Source organism: Vespa crabro, chromosome 2 (assembly GCF_910589235.1).
Source record: "Vespa crabro chromosome 2, iyVesCrab1.2, whole genome shotgun sequence".
In the NCBI taxonomy this organism is placed as follows: Eukaryota; Metazoa; Arthropoda; class Insecta; order Hymenoptera; family Vespidae; genus Vespa; species Vespa crabro.
In genome coordinates this window covers 8,206,954-8,226,955 of record NC_060956.1, presented here as the reverse complement: position 1 = coordinate 8,226,955, position 20,002 = coordinate 8,206,954, and the positions used below count along the sequence as shown (strand labels likewise).

The window sequence follows — 20,002 nt, the reverse complement described above, 5'->3', positions numbered from 1 at the left end:
CACTGATGGTTCAGAAAACAAAAAACAGTCATATGTAGTAACGGAAAAAACAGAAATCGATTGATACCAGATTGAAGAAAGAGTATACAATTTTTAATAGATACCGGAGTCTAGATATCTACTCTATCGTACCCAAATCCTCACTAAAAAATAGAAATCCACTATCTGAGATGAAGTTATATGCAGCCAATGACACACCAATACTAGAGAAAAACACATTGCTATAGATTTAGGATTATGCAAACCATTGGAATGAAATTTCCTCGTGGCATATAGCAGCTAGAGCTATCTTTGGGGCAGAATTTCCTAGAACGTCATAAACTTTTAGCCGACTTAACTAATCGCAAAGTATGTGATTAATTAATAAGTGCGCGAATAATTAAATTGATAGTACCTACAATGGCGACAATAGATGCAACGTCACGATATCTTAAAAAGTTTTTCGGTCTTAATCAAATTGTATCCAAAGAAGAAGCTATCTGCGATGTCCCGTACTACATTATAACAAGATCTATTGCAGAAAGAACACGTCATTTACCATCAATCAAATATAATGTAATGAAAGCATCCTTCGAGCAAATGATGCAAGAAGAAACGTGCCAACTTTATAGTATTTGGGCTGCACCTATAAACCTAGCAACCAACATCAACCGGGCAATGGAGAGTCTATGGATACTATCGCATAAATGATACTAAATTGTTACTCGTTGTCAATAAAACATTTCAATCTTTTACGAGTTTAACGTGATAACATTTGGATTGTGCTACTCAATCATTTCAAAGACCGATAGACACAGCTTTGCGTGAACTCAAATTTTGTCACGCAAAATTTGTGCAGAAGTTCATATATTGATGATATCATCATTGCTTTTGTTGATCAGCAATCTCATAAACAACATCTGAAGACAGTACTTGAAAGACTAAAAAAATTGGATTTATCAATTAACTTCTCTAAGTGCACTTTTAGAATAAAAGAAATAGATTATCTAGGATATTTATGAAAACAAATTAAAGCTTTTCAGAAAGAAAGTGAAAGTTATTGTTAATCAGAAACAGCTAAAAACCGTACAAAAATTGCAAAGATTTCTCGAAATAACCAATTTTTATCATCGCTTCATCAAGAACACCATTTTAAACACAAATTCAAAAATGTCTACACGTTTACTTGCAAAACATGAAAAAGAAAAACAAACGAGAAATTGTATGAATCTCCAAAACTGATCGGATCTTTGAATCTTACAAAAATCTATTAGCCTACGCATCTTTATTGGCATACCTTTTGGCCAATGAAACGTTGACACTGAACGCAGACGTCTCAGATTATTGTATAGCAGCAATTGAACAATTTGAAAGCTGTGAAGACATTTCGGTTTTTATTCGAAAAAGTTGACGGATATTCAAAAACCTTGAGCACATAATGGAGAGCTTTTAGCTATATAATGGACTCGATATAATGGGCTCAATATATAATGGACTTGAATATTGTAAACACCTAGTAGAAAAACAAAGATTAATTATAAAGACTGATCATATACCACTATCATCACCTTGATTATACAGAACAGTCCTCCACTTATATTATTCATGTAACAAATGATCACAAAACCGTAGCGGATATATTTTCTCGCATCCAAGCTATCGAATCTTCTGTTATTTCTGTCTTAATCTTACAAAAACTCAAGAAGAGGAAAAGGAGCTGAAGGAATACTTACATTCCTACTTGATGTCTCTACAATTAAAAAAAACTCAATATTGCTAATCTTGGAGCTCCATTGGAGACAAGGAAAATAACATAGCGAAAGGTAATTTGAATCATAATTATTTAGAAATTTGGCCAATATGATCGGAGTGAATAAAATAGCAACAACAACATCCTTTTACGAATAATCGTTGGTATGGAACATCAAAAACAACTATTAGATGCTATATATTCTCAAATCGGATCTACGTCTTGCTTTTTGTGTTATTCGGCCTGAGAACCAGCATCAAAATTGACCAAAAGATTAATCTACGACACCAGTATAAGGCTTACCGTCGAATTGATATTCTGTTAATCACACATTTTTTTAGAATTTCGCTCAACGAATTCGTTGGGAAATTAAGATAATCTCTAATTTTGCACCATCAACAGAAAAAAGCTTTTATATACGAATTTCTGCACACGTGTATTTATGTATTCATTAGAGTAGACGAAATTAAAAAAACTGTTAGAATCTTTATACGAAGATCCTTACAGAATTGTCGAGTAAGTTAATGACAAGGTCTATAAGGTCAATATTAAAAGAAGTATTCAAGTAATTTCCCATCGAGAAACAAACTAGCTTTTTTCAAGCACACTCTGGATGATGCCAAGGAGGCTGAACCAAAAGCAAAAATACAGCAGTCACACATTTACACGAATCAAAAAAGATCAGATTCCCAGTTTAAAAATGTAAACCTCTCGGAAAAAGTGAAAAAATTGAACTATTTATTTTAATAACTCCGTTGTTAATAAATTTCACCTAACCGCTCCTAGATTTGATTAAAGTTTATCTCAATTCTTCTTCCTTGATCTTTAGTTAATAAGTCGAGTTTGAGACGAAAGAGATACTAATACAAAAAGAAAGTACCTGTGATAGATAATGTATAATAAGGAGATTTCATAAGTTTAAACACACAGAGCATGCATTATTTAAAATAAAATCTTTGTGTATTCATGAGCAGTCAATAATTAATATTACGCATATATTTACGAACGTAAACGTTTACTTTTACAAACAGATGCCGGCTGCCATAATCTGCGGCGGAATAGTCTAATTCCACTAGAATTGGACAAAAGTACATGCACTAGTATCGTGCCAACTGTTGAAAACAACGACCAATTGACTATATTGCGGAATTGCCAACATCACTTTTTCGAATGCGCTCTCGCCAAACGCACATTTTTTCTACTTCCTACCGGATTGATTATATCGATCTCGTATAGTCGTTATATACAAATCATATTAGTTATTATTTTGAATATCTTTATTGCACAAAACGTTTTTTTTTCTATTTTAAGTTGGCAACGTCACAAATTTTCGGCAGTCAAACTACAGCTATAATTAATTCCTCGAAGTAACAAAATTAGACACAACAGTGATACATGCTATAAACGACTTAAGGATTTCCTTTGTTCGTCCAAAAAAATCTGAATGTAACTACACAACAACTACTTATACACAACTTTCAGTTTTCTTTAGCATGTAAATATAATTTATCTTGTAAGAATACCAAAAACTGTATATATGTATCAAATATATTATAATATATAGAATAAGGAAATCTACACAGCATCTTTTATTAGTAGAAACGGAAATCTTACAAAACATGTACTTTATTCTACTCTACTATACTATAGTAACTCTACTATAGTAGTACTCTACTATAATAACATTGCTACTAGACATTACGTTTTCTTGAATGCTTCCAAACACTCGATGGAAACAATAAGATTCGATGAGGTACTAAGAAACATGAGATGATTGTGTTAATATATTATACATATATAGGCCTTAATTTAAGTGCTTCATTTTCCGTCTGCATCAATTGAAATGGTATCATCAGAAACTGCGCAGTGAAACATTCGAAACATTTTTTATATAATATTTTAATATTTACTCTAGGTTTTTTTTTTAAGTTTAAGATATTTTTCATGGTTCAAAAGATATATGAAAATGTTACTAAAATTCTCTATTCGGCCCACTGTGCTCTGCCATGTTAGTTTAAGAAGAATCTGATTCTTAAACTTTAATATTCGAAATAATTAGATATACATATAATATATTTTTTCATATTGCTAATATATAAAAATATCGTATATCAATGTATATTTTACCTAATATACATACAAACAAAATGGAATATATATCATATACGATCAGTGTTCGTAAATCACAGTTAGTTAGAAGGCTTTGATCCTTTTAACGTGAATGTTGACTTCATACATTATAAAAACAAAAATGCAATCCACTCAAAGACTGATTTCCAAAAAATCGAATAAAAATTCTCGGGAAACCGAACATCTGTTTTTCGGACATTCTGCTTCTGCGTCAGTTACGCTTTCATTGATAAGCATTTCAAAATCCCAAAGATATGTCTTATATAATGGCACCTATGATTCAGAATTTTTCTCATATTTGGTATAGAAACATTCGTTCAAGGTCAAGCAATGTCAAATAACCGATCTCACCAGTGGTTTTGTTTATCGCTAAAAAAATATAAGTTTGGAAAATAGTTCTTTCCTTGTTCTTCAACCTTTCAGGAAGCAACACCGAACATACCATCAGTCACGTAAGACTTTTCAAAACCTAATTCGTTTTAATTACTTGTATTTCACGGTCTATAGTTAGTCATTATAACTTATTTAAGATCACAAGTAACGTTCTTAGCATCCATCTCTTATAATCTACTGAAGAATATTTAATATATTTCTAAAGCTTCTTTATTCCTCAAATCTTGGCCTTACAAATCGAGCATGCAAATTTAACCTCACGCCTCATGTGCCGCATCCTTAATAACATCTTTCTGTCGGGACTTCAGAATATTGGTCCTTTGAATTTACATCCCATTGCTAACAATCAGTAACGTATTTACAGTAGCTAAAAAAGGGTTTCTAAAAATAAACCGATGCTAATTGATGCTTACCGATGTAAATAACATACGAATAAATATAAATAAATATAGCATAATATTATACTCCATTGCATCTATAATATATTATTATTTTATTGAAAGGCTTATGAAAGAGATGAATAAGCCAACGAATGATATAAAAGATGCAGATAAAAGAATAAGCAGTAAATATAATATGAAGTAAGAATAAACTCTTAAAATATAGTTAAGCAGAATGAAAGATGAACAAAAATATGTGTGTTGGCGAACAAGTGCAAAGTACTGTTTAGAGCTGGAAAAACACATTTTCACATTTTCTACTTATTGCAGTTAATTAGATCATATTTTATCATTTTCAATTCAAAATCTAATCATTATTTTTAATTGCTAATATTATTGTCTTGAGACAAAGAGATCCTAACTAAAGTAAATAGGCATGCAAAATATACATCATGAAAAAATATATAAAGAAATAAACCACTAGTGAGTAAATAATGAGGATTTATTCCTGCTCGTGTTCGCCAAGAATGTATTAAAAATTTAGATATTACTAGTAATACATGTCGGGTTGAACTTTTCGTTTTCCACGTGATAAATACTCGAGAAATATGAATTATTTCATTCTATATTTAAGAAATTCAACGGTAGCTTTAAAACACTCATTTACGTTGTAGGTCGAAATTGAAGTAAGTTAATTCATAATAAAGTTGAAAACGAGGTGATCGATTGGTATAGATGTACGATAGAAAAAATATGCAAAGTCCTTAGCTATTACACAATTTCCACCGCGCATTTGATTTATACGACCTCCTATGTAATTTCGGACATAAGAAGAATTTAATAAATCTAATAAATTTTCTTGTTAATTAAATTACAATGAGCCGTTATATTTGAACTGATATATGCAAATTAAATGAGATATTTCAAATCGGCCATTGCCATAGTACGTTTTTGAAGACGTTCAAGCGGCAATCAAATTAGTTACGAGAAAATGTTACCGTCGGAAAATGACATTGCGCGAATAATTTATCATATTCAAATGAATCGATAGTACTGTCAGATTGTTTGAAGTGCATTCTTAAAGTTTTTTTTAATAAATCAATTTTTCTTTATTCAATATAGATTTAATTTACTGAGAAGGAAATAGGAGTTTTCAGTCATTTTTATCAATTATATTATCACATAAACGCAGAAATACTGTATGTTTGCAAATTTCTATTTTGTAATTATATTTTTATAATTGATTTTTATTAATTATGTATGTTATTTAATTGTATGTTAAATAAGATAATATTGAGTCATAAAAATGCAAAAGAGTTATAGTATAAATAATAAATTTTGTATAGAAAAGTCTTCTCAAATTCGAGGATTCAAGTAAAGTCTTGCGTGGCATATTTTGAACTGGTATTTTTCTCGTTGCGCAAGCCTCTTATTTGTTATCTTAGATCTGAGAAAGGAGCTGACCGGCATGTAATGAAAATCTACGAAATGGTCGCGTCCGCGCATCGGCTCTTGTCATCGCAACAGTGATTTATAACGTGATCCTATCCAGTCAGGAAATATTGTGATTCTGCTCCTTCTTTTTAACAATGCGCTTTCTTCTAAACTTTTTCAACTCTTTATTCTCTACTCTTACTGTTTCTTTTGCTTTCTTTTTCTTCTTGTCTTCTTATAAAAAGATCTCTTTATTTTCGTTCTTTGAGAAAAACCATTTACTTAGAACTTTAACAACACATGGATCTTTTATAAAATTTTTCAAGACATTTAAAAGAAGAACAATCTCTCATTCGTAGATCGCGAAACGAAATTTCGATCTATGTAAATAGTTGAGGATTGTATGTCGTACGTGCGAGCATACGTGACAGTCAAAAGAGATTCCGAAGACGGTAGAAAACTAATGCGGCTGAAAAAAGGATTGCCAGTCACGAAGTACAGAACGTCACGCGTTATAAATCAATGAGAAGACAATTTCACGGGAATCTACGATAGCTACGTGACCGTGCGATCGATCGAATGGACTCTAATTAATCGAAATGTCGATTTTTCGAACGTTCCACTATATCTCCTTCTTCGTTCTCATTTTGTCTCTCTCTTTCTCTTTCTATTGGACTGCTTCACGGCGCTTTCAGGAAGAAACGAGATCTCATTTAATGGTCTTCAAAGTTAACGACTTCTTTGACAAGAAAACGTTCCGGATATTTTTTTTATTTATACATATAGCGTTTAATAAGAGGTTTCCTCGTTCCAGGAATGAAAGATTAATCGACCATTATCGTTTTCAATAAAATAACGTTCATTACTATAATTAGAATGAATCCTGCCATTTCATATATTTCATTTCGTATTGGTCAGCTCTTTTCTCTGGCATGAAATAACAAACAAGAGACTTGCCTGACAAGCAAATTATCGTCTACGGATACGAAGTGCGAGTTATTGCTTAAATTTTCAAATTTAATAAAGCTTTCTATAAAAAATTGATTTTAGACATAATCGGAACACATGACAAAAATTGGGCCGTAGGGTGGTTTGGACCAAAATTTTTCTCTTTTCGGGTAATAGCTTCAAATCACTTTTTTTTCTTTATTGATAAACAAAAATATAAAAAATTTGTACAGAAACAAGAAAGATAATAATATCACTAACTGTGTGTTAGTGAGACTTACGATTCTAACAAATTTTTACGGTCTGACTAGTAAGTAATTTTAATTGCATTTAATACTAAAAACTGAATTTAATTTAAGATTAGATATTACAATTGAAAATAAAAAAAATACTATATACATATATCTAGGAAGTCTAAAATTATTGCTATAAAATCTATTGCTTAAAAATGAGAAGAGATGACATTTTATAACGAAAGAAGTAGAGGAAATGAAGGAGAAAGAAAAACATAAATAAAATAAAAAAATGGATTAAGTTCCAGTTATCCACATGAAGGCTGGGATGTTATCTGCCTATCAATGAGATGGACACGTTTTCATATCTATAATCTTCGATTAAAGTTGATTCTTATAATATTATTATTTGTCTAATATATATTTTTATGACTCAATACTATATCATTGTTGTATATATATAAACATATTATTAACGTTATACGTATTTTTGGGAAATGGTTTTACCTTAATTTTTTTATGTTATTTTTGTATTTGTTTTTTTTTTTTTTTATTTATATATGTCAGGTTCAAAGTATACTGTATGTATTTTGATAGATGGAACTATAAATACGATCATTTGATTTAAATTGTGTGCATTTGCCCAATGATTTTTTATAAGTTCTAATAAAGATAAATCTATTCTAATTGTACGAGATTCTTTGTATATTTGATTTCAATCAAACTACACAATAACAAAAGTTCTGTATCTACGTATTTTAATAAACTTTTAAGTATTTCCTTTCGAATGTTCCAATTTTGTCCATCGTGCTAACGTTTAAACCATGTTTAGCACAGCTGTTTAAGTTTTTGGAATAAAAGAATTTGTTATATGTCATTAATGCATTTTGTGCATTTTGTATCTGTGCTTCGACATAATGTATCTAGTTTAACTTGAAATATATATGTTCTCCTACGAACTACGTTTTTACATTGTCGATGGATAGCTTCGAAGATTTACGAGAACAGCAGGAAGTGAAATGCAAAGAGAAGAATGATCGGTTGTTCGGTTATTTGAAAATTAAACGCAACCGATCATTCCCGTTAAAACTGTAATAATAAATGACGTCAAGAGCCGGGTATCCTAACGATGCTGTGACGCACAAGGCACGAGTGTAGTGTTGTCCTTGCGGTCGATGTACGTGTAGAATTTATCAGAATAATACGTTCGTAACCGTTATATTCTATTATACTCGTACCTTAACTCTTTGAGTGCCAGAAATATTTTGTATTAAAGTCAATCGTTATTTTTAGTACTCTTCGACATATTGAACAATATGATTGTGACAGTGCATGGAATTATTTCTGAATCGTAAACAATTTTTGCTTATCAAGTTCATTGTAACTAATTTGACGCGAGCGTTTTTGGCATTTTCAATTCATGTTTGTTTTTTTTATATTTGATTTTAATTATTATTTGTTTACATTTGATATTTAATTCACTCATTTAAGCTCGAACCAATTAGATTAAAATTTTTTATTAGCGTAATTTATAAGTCTCTAACGAAATATATTATTAGAGTCAATCACTAATAAAATGATTCACTATAGAAAATATGTAATTTATATCGCTGATTTTTTGATTTTTTGAAATTGATTATGTCATATGAATGTGCGTTGAAAATTTTGTTAAATGTACATTCTTAAGAAAATGATCTATTATATATTTCTAGAATTTATTTTTTCTTTTAGTGGTAATTTAATCATTACCGGATTGTTATTTCTAGTATAGATCAGTAGATCATTCATAAATGCAAACGCATAACGATTTTTGGTAGGTTTCAGATCATATATTTATAATAAGTTACTCATAAAGATATTAAATAAAATGGTTGAATTTACTTTTTTTTACCCTGTGGTAATCTATTTGATATTGCAAATGATGCGTCTGATTTTGTACATCTGATTGCAATATACATGTTTTTTCGTGAAGCATGCTTTAAATCATTTTAGTTAAATGTTATAGAAACTAATTTTTTATTTATTTAAAGAATAAAATGATAAGTCAGATTGTCAAAGAATTCTTTAAGTTGATTGACTTTTAACTCACTTTAAGATACTTAAGTCTTCAGATTAACTTGTAAGTGCTACGGAAGATAATTGCAAATGTTTTTTATTGCTTAAAGATGGTTATATAAAGAAGTTCTATCTATCGAGCTGGAATATAAATATTTGTTCGAAAGACATTGTACTTGTACCGCGAAAGATTGTTGCACATGTTTACATACATGATTCGTTAAAATGGAGACAAACGTAGTCAACCAATGTAGTAGCCTATAACATGGCAACCAGCATGGCAACTGAAAAAAATATATGGGAGTTTTGTCTCGAAGTATGAAAAGTTTGTTTCAAAGTGCAGTTGTGTGCATATAGACTGAAAGTGATCTAATATGCGAAAACGATATCAAGGATTGCGTGAAGACACATGAGTGAAAAAGAGAAAGGAAATCGAAGGAAAAAGAATGGTACCAAAGATAGATAGATGTAAAATTTTCCTTGAAGAAGGTAAAAAAAGTGAAGGATAGAGGTGGTAGTTGAGAGTTAGGGGTGCAGATGGAGGATATTGGTTATAGAATGCTGACTGGTAGCATCCCGTAGCAAAATTTCTTGAAGGACATTTGGAACCATACAATGAAACCGAAGCAACGAGTAAAGATAGAGAAAAGGATCCAAAAGCAAAAGAAACGAAAATGTAGCACATGAACTTCCATATCCCGTTTCTTATTTTTAATTCTATATTAATATTTCTTTGTTGTTTTTTTTTTTCTAAATCAATATTAATGAACTTGAAGAGCAAACAATGAAAAGAAAATAATAATTACATAAGCAAATACACTGAAAATGTCTTACATCTACAATAATTTATAAAATAGTTTCTTAATTAATTACAATAAGTAGATAAAATTTGAAATTAAAAAGTCAATTTTTTAATCAATAAAAATAGTCATGTTATATGATTCATTCTATATAATTATTATTTATTTCAATAAGGTAAGCGAATCGTGCGTCTTCGGTCATTTTCATATATTATTATAAAATTTCTCCTTATTTTGATATTTGATTCGTCATATTTGATATTATATTAAAATTTTCTTCTATGGAAGTACATTATGAGAAACAACAATCTACAAGAAGCATTATTCGTTCGATTGATAATTGATCGACATGTAATCACTAACAATTCGCTTACTGTAAATAGAGCTGCTTTCGGATGGTATTTAATAGATGGATACAATATTCTCAATAGATAAATCGCATATTCAAGAGTTGTTGAATGATCATCATATTTCACTTCCGATTCTTTAGGTGGCGCTTTTGTATAAATGCAATGTGAGGACTTGTAATATTTCAAATATATGAAGAGTGTTCGAAAATAAGACTTTTTAACAAAATAAATTATATTTATTAATTACAATAATTATAATAATACTTTCTTTCTTTAGACGATTAAACCATTCTTTCTCGATTTACCGCTATCGCTAGATAATTCTCTTTTTGACTAAAAAAATACCTGTCGCTTAGTATTGGTGAGTCGGCTAACCAATCGGGTTGCAGCATTTTATATAGATTCCCGAAGCATCAAAACAGTATGAAAATGCAACCTACATATCGTGATTGTAAGATAGATGAAGATTAATGAAGAATATTTGAATGTGTATTGTAAAATATTGAACTAATATGTTAATAAAATAAAGGGCATTCAAAATTCTCAAAATTCTATAAGGATGTAAAATGTAAGCATAAGGAAATTGACCAATTTGGATCGAGTATTAAACGTAACCCTTCTACATTTGTCCATAAAATTAAAACATAATGTCCAAAAATTTTTGTCTTCTGGACAACCTATAACAAGTCATCACAGAGTACGCGCTTTAGTTTTAAATTAAACAACAAAAATAAGTGAGGTTATGTGTTCACAGTATTTGCTTAGAGAAATGAGTAATCATGATCATTATTATAATATGTTTGATAACTTTAAAAATAAAGTTTAATTAAGAAAAAAAAAAGAAAATACTAACCCAATACCTTAGTTAAAAATGATATATTTTACAACATGAAATACTTGTTAAATGTAAATGATTGTGATGTATATCTAAATAGATTTCATATTAATGTAAAATCCGTAATTCAGTACAAAATTGTTAGTAAATTATAAAAGAGAAGCTTATTTATTGTATGGTGGAATGGCAAATTTCATTACATTTCTATACTAAACCTTTGTAAATGGGAGGAAATAATTTCTCGTTTGCTATTGGTTGAATTTTACGTTTTAGATAGACTGTGTCTCATGAATTATTTATTTTACATCTTAAGTTTATGGCTTAAATTCTTGTAGAATTTTGTATTATGGTCTTAAACGAAAACTCAATAAAATGATTTTAAAACTTATAGTCTTGTTTTTTGATAAATACAATATGATCTGATTCAAACGAGTAGAACCTCTGTGAATTTCAACAAAGTTTAATTTTGCTGAAATTTGTATTGTTGATGATTTTATGACATATCGTAAATAGAAAAGATATTTTTCGATTATTCGCATTAGAATACATAATCAGATAAAATAATTCTATTGATAATTGGTTAATATAAATGTCTTTACCTTATGCTTATTCAATGATGACTATGACTTCACCTGGCATTCGTTGATTTCATAAAAATTTAGATGCGATTGTACTTCAATATGGCGAATCGCGACAAAGGACGCAATAAGTGGGGAGGATTTTCACAAGGTACTTTAAGAGAAATAACATTTTCACGGGATTGTGCCAAAATTATATGATGATTTTGTAAGCCAAATTCATAAATAAATAGTTATAGGGCCTGTGAGTCTTCAGCAATTTCCGCTGGATCAACCTATAAAGCTAACCTCAACCAAACAAGCTAACCTAAAAATACAGAAGGCATTGTAATATGTAGTAGTTTACAAACATTTATTTCTGCTAAAATAAAACGCGCTAATATCTTTAATTATTTGTAAAGTATATCTCGTTGCTATTTAAGTGCTTTGAGTTTACGTGAATTATGTAATGATTTTTCAATATTCAAATATTAATTTCTAATTACTGTCAAGGATGTCAACAGGCCTTACTATGTATCGTATTATTATTGTATTCTATCGCTAGTATTTTTATCTTAAAACTTGCACGTAAATATAAATGTTTTACAATATGAATTCTAAAGATGATAATGCAATTACAAAGAATTCAGTTCATCTTCTATAATAAATGGAATGTTTATACTATGAACTAATATATTTGATTATAATAATCATTCTAAGTAAATTTTTAAACAGTATCAATCAATTTGTTTGCTACTTACTATATGTATCTAATAAAATACCGAATTATTACAGATATATAACGTTACATTATAATAAATAATATTTTCTTATTTGTATTGTATAGTTAAAAGTTAGTTGCTTATAAGTAAAATTAATAATCATCAGTACATATTTTAGTAAATTTCGATAATGTACTGTATATTTTCAGATAATATACAAAGTTCCACATTGGAAAAAGAAAGATCAGTAGGAATGCGTGGAGGGTGCAATAGAGCACCACAAGCTTTGTATAGACCAGGGAGTGGTCCACTTCGGAAATCAGAGAAGTCTGCTGATGACTTCGATCATGAAAATAATTCACAAATAAAATCAAAACCAACATCCGTCCAACATCGTTTAAAGCAATCACAGTCCAATAGATGCAGTCAAATGTACCACAGTCCACCATCATCTTATGCAGAAAATCTAAATGAGAAATTGAATGATATGCATATTAATCTTAAAAATGATGATAATAGTGATCAAGCACAAGATTCTTTTAAAAGTAACTTTGGTGGAGATCTAAGAAGAAAAAGCAGGAAACCAGAACAGCAACTGTACGTACCTAAGAAAGTGAAGGAAGCATTGGCTGAACAGGATGTAGCAAATAGGTGATCTTTATTATTATCAGTATAAAGCTAGCATTTGTTTAGGAAAAGGGTAATTAATAGAAATTATTAATATATAGAAAAGGATTATGTTGATTTTTGATATCTACATATATAATGGAATATAAATCAAACATACAAATTTAAGTATAATTTTAAGCGTGATACATTTTTTGTTGCTTTTAAAATGTCAGATTATCCCTTTTATTTTACATTAAACTTCTTTCTGCATTATTAGGTTTGATCGTGATCATGAAAGAGAGGAAAGTGAAGATTGCGATTCTCATTCCAATCGTAGTTATAAAGGTCATAGACATCGTAATCGTTCAGGTGGTTGCAGTGGAAGAGATGAACATGGCAAACGATTTTTGGGTAATCGCAGGAATCGTCATACTAATGAAAATGAAGAGAGTTGGAGATCAGATTCTCCATTATCTACTAAAAATTATGGTAATAGACGAGATAATCCACGAGAAATTAGACAGGTTAGGAAATTTATAATTTGTTCCTCTGCTATATTGTAATTACTTAGAATTACTATATTAGATTTTACTTAATTGTAGTCCAAATATTTGTTATAATTAGGGTTCAGAACCTCTTTTTGTAACACCGAACAACCCAAATGATTTTTCTCGCACTCGAGATACACGTAGTGTAGAACCTGCTGGACATCCTGAAAAATTTCAGGGTAAACCACCTTCAGGCAAAAAAAGTGGTTCTAACAAATTGGACTCTTTACCACCACGTTTGCAAAAGAAATATTTGATCGACAATGGTTTAGCACTACCTAACAGTTCTTTTGCTTCTACAATTGAAGAGTCTTGGAATGGCACGACTGTAATGTTTCAAATAAACTCAATATATTCATTAGATAATTTTATAGATAATTTGTTTTAATTATTAGTATTACTTCATGTTTTATGATATACCATAATAGGGTTCATCAGTTTATTATCCACCTGCAATTCAACATTCACAAACTATGCAAAACTTGCCACCTTCTGGTCCATTACCACCTCAACCTTGTTGGTCTAATACTGTACCTGTAAGAAGTAGGGGTAGAGGTAGACTTAGACCAGAAGAAATAGAAGGTCCAACTAATGTGTTTAGACCTGTTACTCCGGATCAGTATTCGGCTCCAAGTTCAAGATCTCATACTCCCAGTCAGGAATATACAAATAGGTAAAGTATTATCCATAAAATACCGATATGTTAACATGATTTTGTAACATTTCTTCTATTTAAAAAAATAAAAAAAATATATATATATATGTATGTATGTATATATGTGTATATGAATATATGTATATATGAATTAATAATAAAACAATTAATAGGTCTTATGATCGTCGTGGTAGTAATAGTACTATGTATACAAGCATGGAAAGTTTAAGTCGCGCTGATAGTGTTATGTTGCCACCACCAATGTCTATTATATCTAGTTCAAATAGATGTCAGATTTCATCTGAAGAACAACATCATAGTGCATCGCCTCCAATTTCTTCACAGCATCGTACTTATAATACGTAAGATTCAAGCCAAATTAATTAGGATACAGAGATTTATTTTATTATAGCTAAATTATAAATCCTTTTTCTTATAAAGACAAAGAGTAAACAATTCAAATGAAGGTAAATCTATGGAAAAACAACGTAGTCAACAAATATTAAGTCCATCAAAAAGTGAATCATTTAGTATGTTACCTGATATAGCATCAGAACGCACTCTTGTAAGTATCAAGCTGAGCTGGTAATATAGTTTAAATAATTTATATTATACAGAAATTACTTCAATATGTATTTACAGGATTGGAGTGAAGAAGTTGAATTAAATGAGAAATTAGAAGCACAATACCTGAGCCGTAGTTCGTCTGTACAAAGTTTACACGAAAGTGTAAGTTTATCTGGATCTCAATCAAAAAGAGAGAGTCACAAGCGAGGAAAAAAAAAGCGTGATAAGAAACCTGCAGTTGATCAGTAAATAGATACTAATGCATAGTTACTATTTGACTTTGCATTATTTAGTAAATTATTTTTTGTTTATATCCTTTTAATAATATAATTATTTTATATTTTCTTTAAGGAACAATAGTTCAGAAAAAACACGTGTAAATAGTCGTGATCGTCAAAATAATCAGCAAAATAGAGAAAATGACAGTTATAACAATAATCAGAAAAATAGCAATAATAACAAAAGATATGATCATAGAAGACATCGTAATATAATTCAACGTAGTCGTGAATCTAGTAAGGACAGAAATTATCGTAGTAGCAGTCGACATTACGAAGAACTGCATAGACCAAGGTGAATAATATTAATTATTTTACGATATTCTCCTTATACATATGTCCACATACACATAAAAGTATGCAATGTATTTTTAAATTTGCCCGATTTAGACCAGCAGATCGGCATTTAGATGAAAATTGGAGAACTGGACGGAAAATGTCTGTATGCGATTCGGATGAGGGAAGACAAACTCCTAAAGTATCTTCTCACACTATCCCTACTCCATTATCAAATGCAAATTCAAATACAACAATACGACAAGTATCCCCTACAGGATATACAAATATTCAAGCACCAGGGGTTTTAGTTTTACCAGAAACCAATCAATCGCCACCTAGCCATACTGTTTCTCGACAAGGAATTCAACAGCAAAGAATATTGTTTGATCCTAATAATCCTAATAAGCCTATAGTTGTTACTTCTCCTGGTAGTAGAGCTATTTCGCAAAGGTAATTACATTATGATTTCGGCATTTCTATGGTTAAATGACTGTTATCATAAATTTATTATATTTAATCTCAGAGAGAATCAAACGTCATCTCAAACTACCAGTATTCCTGTATTTCAATCTCATACGGGTATAGCATCTTATCATAATAATTTTCATGGAGCACCATTAGATGGAGTACCTTCGTCGTATACGACAGATCAATTTGGCAATATGAGACCTTCTTGGTATGATCCTTGTTCAGAAAGGTAAGTTATAGCAAACACGAATCAATATATTTTTATTTTAAATAGTTCTAATATTTATGTGATAATATTTTGGTGTGATTAACAGTTTCCGGTCTACAAAAAATCCTTGCCTTTTGCTGGACATAGGCCGAGCAGACTTAGAATTACAATGGATGTTAAGTTCTGGTGGTTTCACAACAAATTGGGAGAGGGTGTCCTATATAAGACACTTTCTTCAGGATAGCTTGCAAACATTGCTTAAGACTGATATCAAGTTCTGCCAAGCCGAGAATGTTGAACAACACTTTTGGAAAATATTGTTTTATAATATGATTGAAATATTAAGAAAAGGAATGTCCAAAGAGAATCCAGAAAGCAAAGAGTATTACAAAAAAACGATGCTAAGTATAATTGACGAGGGTACTATATACTTGGAAAATTTAATTACAGTACTTGAAAATACGTATGACTTCAAGATACAAGCATTTCTTGCATCATCCACGCTACCTAAAGGTCTTGGAATCTTAGGTTTAGCTTTAGTAAGCGCACAAAAAATATTTCTATTTCTGGGTGATCTAGCAAGGTACAGAGAACAAGCAAATGAAACTACAAATTACGGAAAATCAAGGCAGTATGTATATAAATGTTATTTAATATTTATAAAAAATATACAAGTGCAAAGTTTGATTTTTTTCTAATTTATTTATTTAAAGGTGGTATTCGAAAGCACAACAAATCAATCCAAAGAATGGAAGACCTTATAATCAACTTGCTTTATTGGCACATTATGCCGTATGTAACATTATACCATATGATAAAATAAAAATTATAGCTTTGCTTCTATTTAATTTTATATTCTTTTTTTCCAGAAACGAAAATTGGACGCAGTATATTACTATATGCGATCGCTTATGGCATCTAATCCCTTTCATTCTGCTAGGGAAAGTTTGCTAGCACTTTTTGATGAAAATAGAAAAAAGGTATGGTCATAAGACATTTAAAACATGTTTCGTATTGTTTGTGATGATACTAACGTCAATATTTTAATTTTGTTTTGCTGCCAGTATCTACATTATGTAAGTAAATTTCGATACTTGGTGTGAGTCCCTAAATATCATACATTACCACGGCCAGAGCTTTAGTAGATATTTTCATTCTACAACTTCTTTTTTTGTGCACTTTCCAGTTTTTATGCGAATATTTCTATGCACTACCGACAACTTTCATTTGTAGAATAATAATTTATTCGAAAAGAAATTTATTCGGAAAGAAATTATAAAAAGTATATTCGTAAGAATATCTGGAGTAATTAAACTTGTAGTAGATTTGAGGTGCAATGGTCTAATGCACTTTTCTTTTCTTTTTTCACAAAACAATTCATGTATCTTTTTTAGTTGCTGCTGCACTACGACACAACATATCGGCATGCATCCTTCTTCTAGTCGTAGGAAGCTATTATTTAATTAAAAGATACAAGTAGTTAACAGTAAGACTATTTATAAAGTTTTACTTAGGAAGTTACAATATTTGTATCTTTTAAAAGTTTGTAATTGAGAGATTAAGATTTCTAATTAAAAAAAAGGATATTTATTTTTTACTACTCCTCATTTATTATCTTTCAATTACAAGATGCATCACATTGTTCATAACTTGAATTAATGAAACAAAACTTACGTACTTATGATTAATGCAATTTTAACAGTACGAATCTACGGAACGTAAACGCAAGGAAGAGAGAGAATGGAAGGAAAGAGCCAGGATGAAAGAAAAAGAAGGAGCAAATAACATTGGAGGAGGATTAAGACGAGAAATATGGATTCATCCAGGTGGCAAAAGAGTTAGGCGTACAACTACGGCAGCTAGTACTACTGATTCAAGATTGGCACAAAGTGATTTAGAAGAATTAGCACAATTGACGAGTGTTGAGGTAAGTTAATAAATATATTGAATTATTATTATTAATTTTGTTATTTTAATTTATTAATTTTTTAGATACTACTTACGTAATTTTGTAGTTTAATAAAACACAATTGCATATAATTATCACTAAAAAATATATATAATAAAAATATCAATTTACAATAAAAATGTTTATTTTGTTAACAGGTGAATAAACGTTTTGTTACATCCTATCTCCATGTGCATGGGAAGTTGATCACCAAAATAGGGTAAGTATTATCAACATTTATATATCCAATTTATATATCCATTTTATATCTAAGTTATAGTTTGTTAGTATTTCTCTTGGTCTTTATTTATTAGGTAGACCGGAAAGTAATGTCGTTTCTGCGCATGTCGATATTTGATTGTGATTAAAAATAAAAACTTGTTAAAAATTTATTCGTTTGAATTTAATTTAAGAAAGTGACATTACTTTCCGGTCCACCTAATAGATATGGAGAAGTATCTTAAAGATATCTATTACTTGTGTGTGTGTATGTGTTGCGTGCGTGTTTTTATTTTCTCAAATAGAAGTAACGGGATAGTCGACAAAAAATTATTCATAATAAATTTATTCACAAAAGACTTAACAGGTAAGAATGTTGAATAGTTTAAAGACACATTTGTAAATTTACGTAAATGAAATACACAGGATTTCAAAGACTAAATAGATTGTTCAGTTAACAGCCAACGTGCGCCAGCATATGTGATATGAAACTTCTTGCATATATATTTTACTTTAAGATATTTTCTCAAATAGATGAATGAGTTAGTTATTATAACTGTTAGGTGTTAGAATGCAAATATTCGTAGAGAGATAAAAGAAATGTTTTAGTACTGTTTGAAGAAACACCAGATAATTTGTTTTCTGCTATTATCAAGTTCAAGTAGTTATGGACTTGGTCGTTTTAAATATTAGTTTTTGCAGACATTTAAAATAGGAGTATAAACTATAATGTACATACTAATGACATATAGATCTACATACGAATGGTTATTCGATAAATTATTGTTTGATAGTAGCATACGTTAGATCAATAAAGATAATGTTTAAGCGATATTCTACTATGCAATAAGGAGGAATTTACGTTTCATAGAATCACCCAAGTTAAACTTGGCTATAATTTATCATTTGTTATAGCATAGAATTATATTACCCATTGCCTCACGGTAATAACTGTTCCAAAGGATTTCGATTCTAGTTTATATCGATAATTTATCAACAAAATTAGGAAATCACAAAAAAATTATTTTACTTCAACGAATAGGTATCTCATGTTCTAACGATTCTTTATTATTTTGTTGATGTAGTGACGTAACTTCTTTTGTGTAGAGTTCAACATACCATATCGGATAAAGGTTTCCGAGTTCCCGGGACAGTCTCGCAAGCTCGTGACAAAGGATGTATGTATTTAGACTCGGTAGATGATCATAGAAACAGTTACTTGTTTTGTGTAATTACGTTCTAAAAGAAATTATAGAAGTTAATACGAAAAATAAAAAGAAATAAAAATTAGTGGTGTAGATGTGATAACATTTCTATAAAATTTGGAAATGAATATTCGTTAAATTTTCAAATAGAACTCGACTAGGGAGAAATTTTCGTCGCTGGATTATCGAGCATTGACCTTAGTCTTTTAAGTTTACTTTCACTTCATTCTATTACATGTTGCGTTCTTGTTATGATCTTGCACTTGAAAATGTGTTCTCTCTCAGGAAGCCTCTCACTGCATAAGAATATTCTTTCTATACGATTATATAAGTGTTTAATTCCTCGTTGAATTGATTTTATTCTACTACTATTTCTCAATTTAATTTGCTAAATTTTTTTTTTTCACTTTTTAAAATTTCGGATTATGTCTGGGTTGCATTATCTTCTTTCG

The 20,002-nt window shown here is 29.9% G+C and overlaps 1 protein-coding gene across 7 annotated transcripts in view; it reads left to right on the top strand.

The window, feature by feature from the left end:
• The first annotated feature begins 11,876 nt into the window (after positions 1 to 11,876).
• LOC124422226 (telomerase-binding protein EST1A-like) overlaps positions 11,877 to 20,002 on the top strand; it is a 130,903-nt gene continuing 122,777 nt past the window's right edge. For 3 of the 7 annotated variants that reach the window (XM_046958375.1, XM_046958374.1, XM_046958381.1), the window contains exons 1-17: positions 11,877 to 12,016; positions 12,776 to 13,217; positions 13,453 to 13,699; positions 13,800 to 14,051; positions 14,152 to 14,396; positions 14,552 to 14,740; positions 14,820 to 14,943; positions 15,021 to 15,190; positions 15,297 to 15,518; positions 15,614 to 15,952; positions 16,026 to 16,199; positions 16,285 to 16,809; positions 16,892 to 16,970; positions 17,048 to 17,158; positions 17,243 to 17,254; positions 17,881 to 18,105; positions 18,285 to 18,346. In XM_046958375.1, the coding sequence (XP_046814331.1) occupies positions 11,950 to 12,016; positions 12,776 to 13,217; positions 13,453 to 13,699; positions 13,800 to 14,051; positions 14,152 to 14,396; positions 14,552 to 14,740; positions 14,820 to 14,943; positions 15,021 to 15,190; positions 15,297 to 15,518; positions 15,614 to 15,952; positions 16,026 to 16,199; positions 16,285 to 16,809; positions 16,892 to 16,970; positions 17,048 to 17,158; positions 17,243 to 17,254; positions 17,881 to 18,105; positions 18,285 to 18,346 (3,485 nt within the window). In that variant the 5' untranslated portion in view covers positions 11,877 to 11,949. Of the gene's footprint in view, positions 12,074 to 12,775; positions 13,218 to 13,452; positions 13,700 to 13,799; positions 14,052 to 14,151; positions 14,397 to 14,551; positions 14,741 to 14,819; positions 14,944 to 15,020; positions 15,191 to 15,296; positions 15,519 to 15,613; positions 15,953 to 16,025; positions 16,200 to 16,284; positions 16,810 to 16,891; positions 16,971 to 17,047; positions 17,159 to 17,242; positions 17,255 to 17,880; positions 18,106 to 18,284; positions 18,347 to 20,002 lie in introns of all 7 variants that reach the window. The other 4 variants (XM_046958378.1, XM_046958379.1, XM_046958380.1 and 1 more) reach the window with 4 other exon arrangements.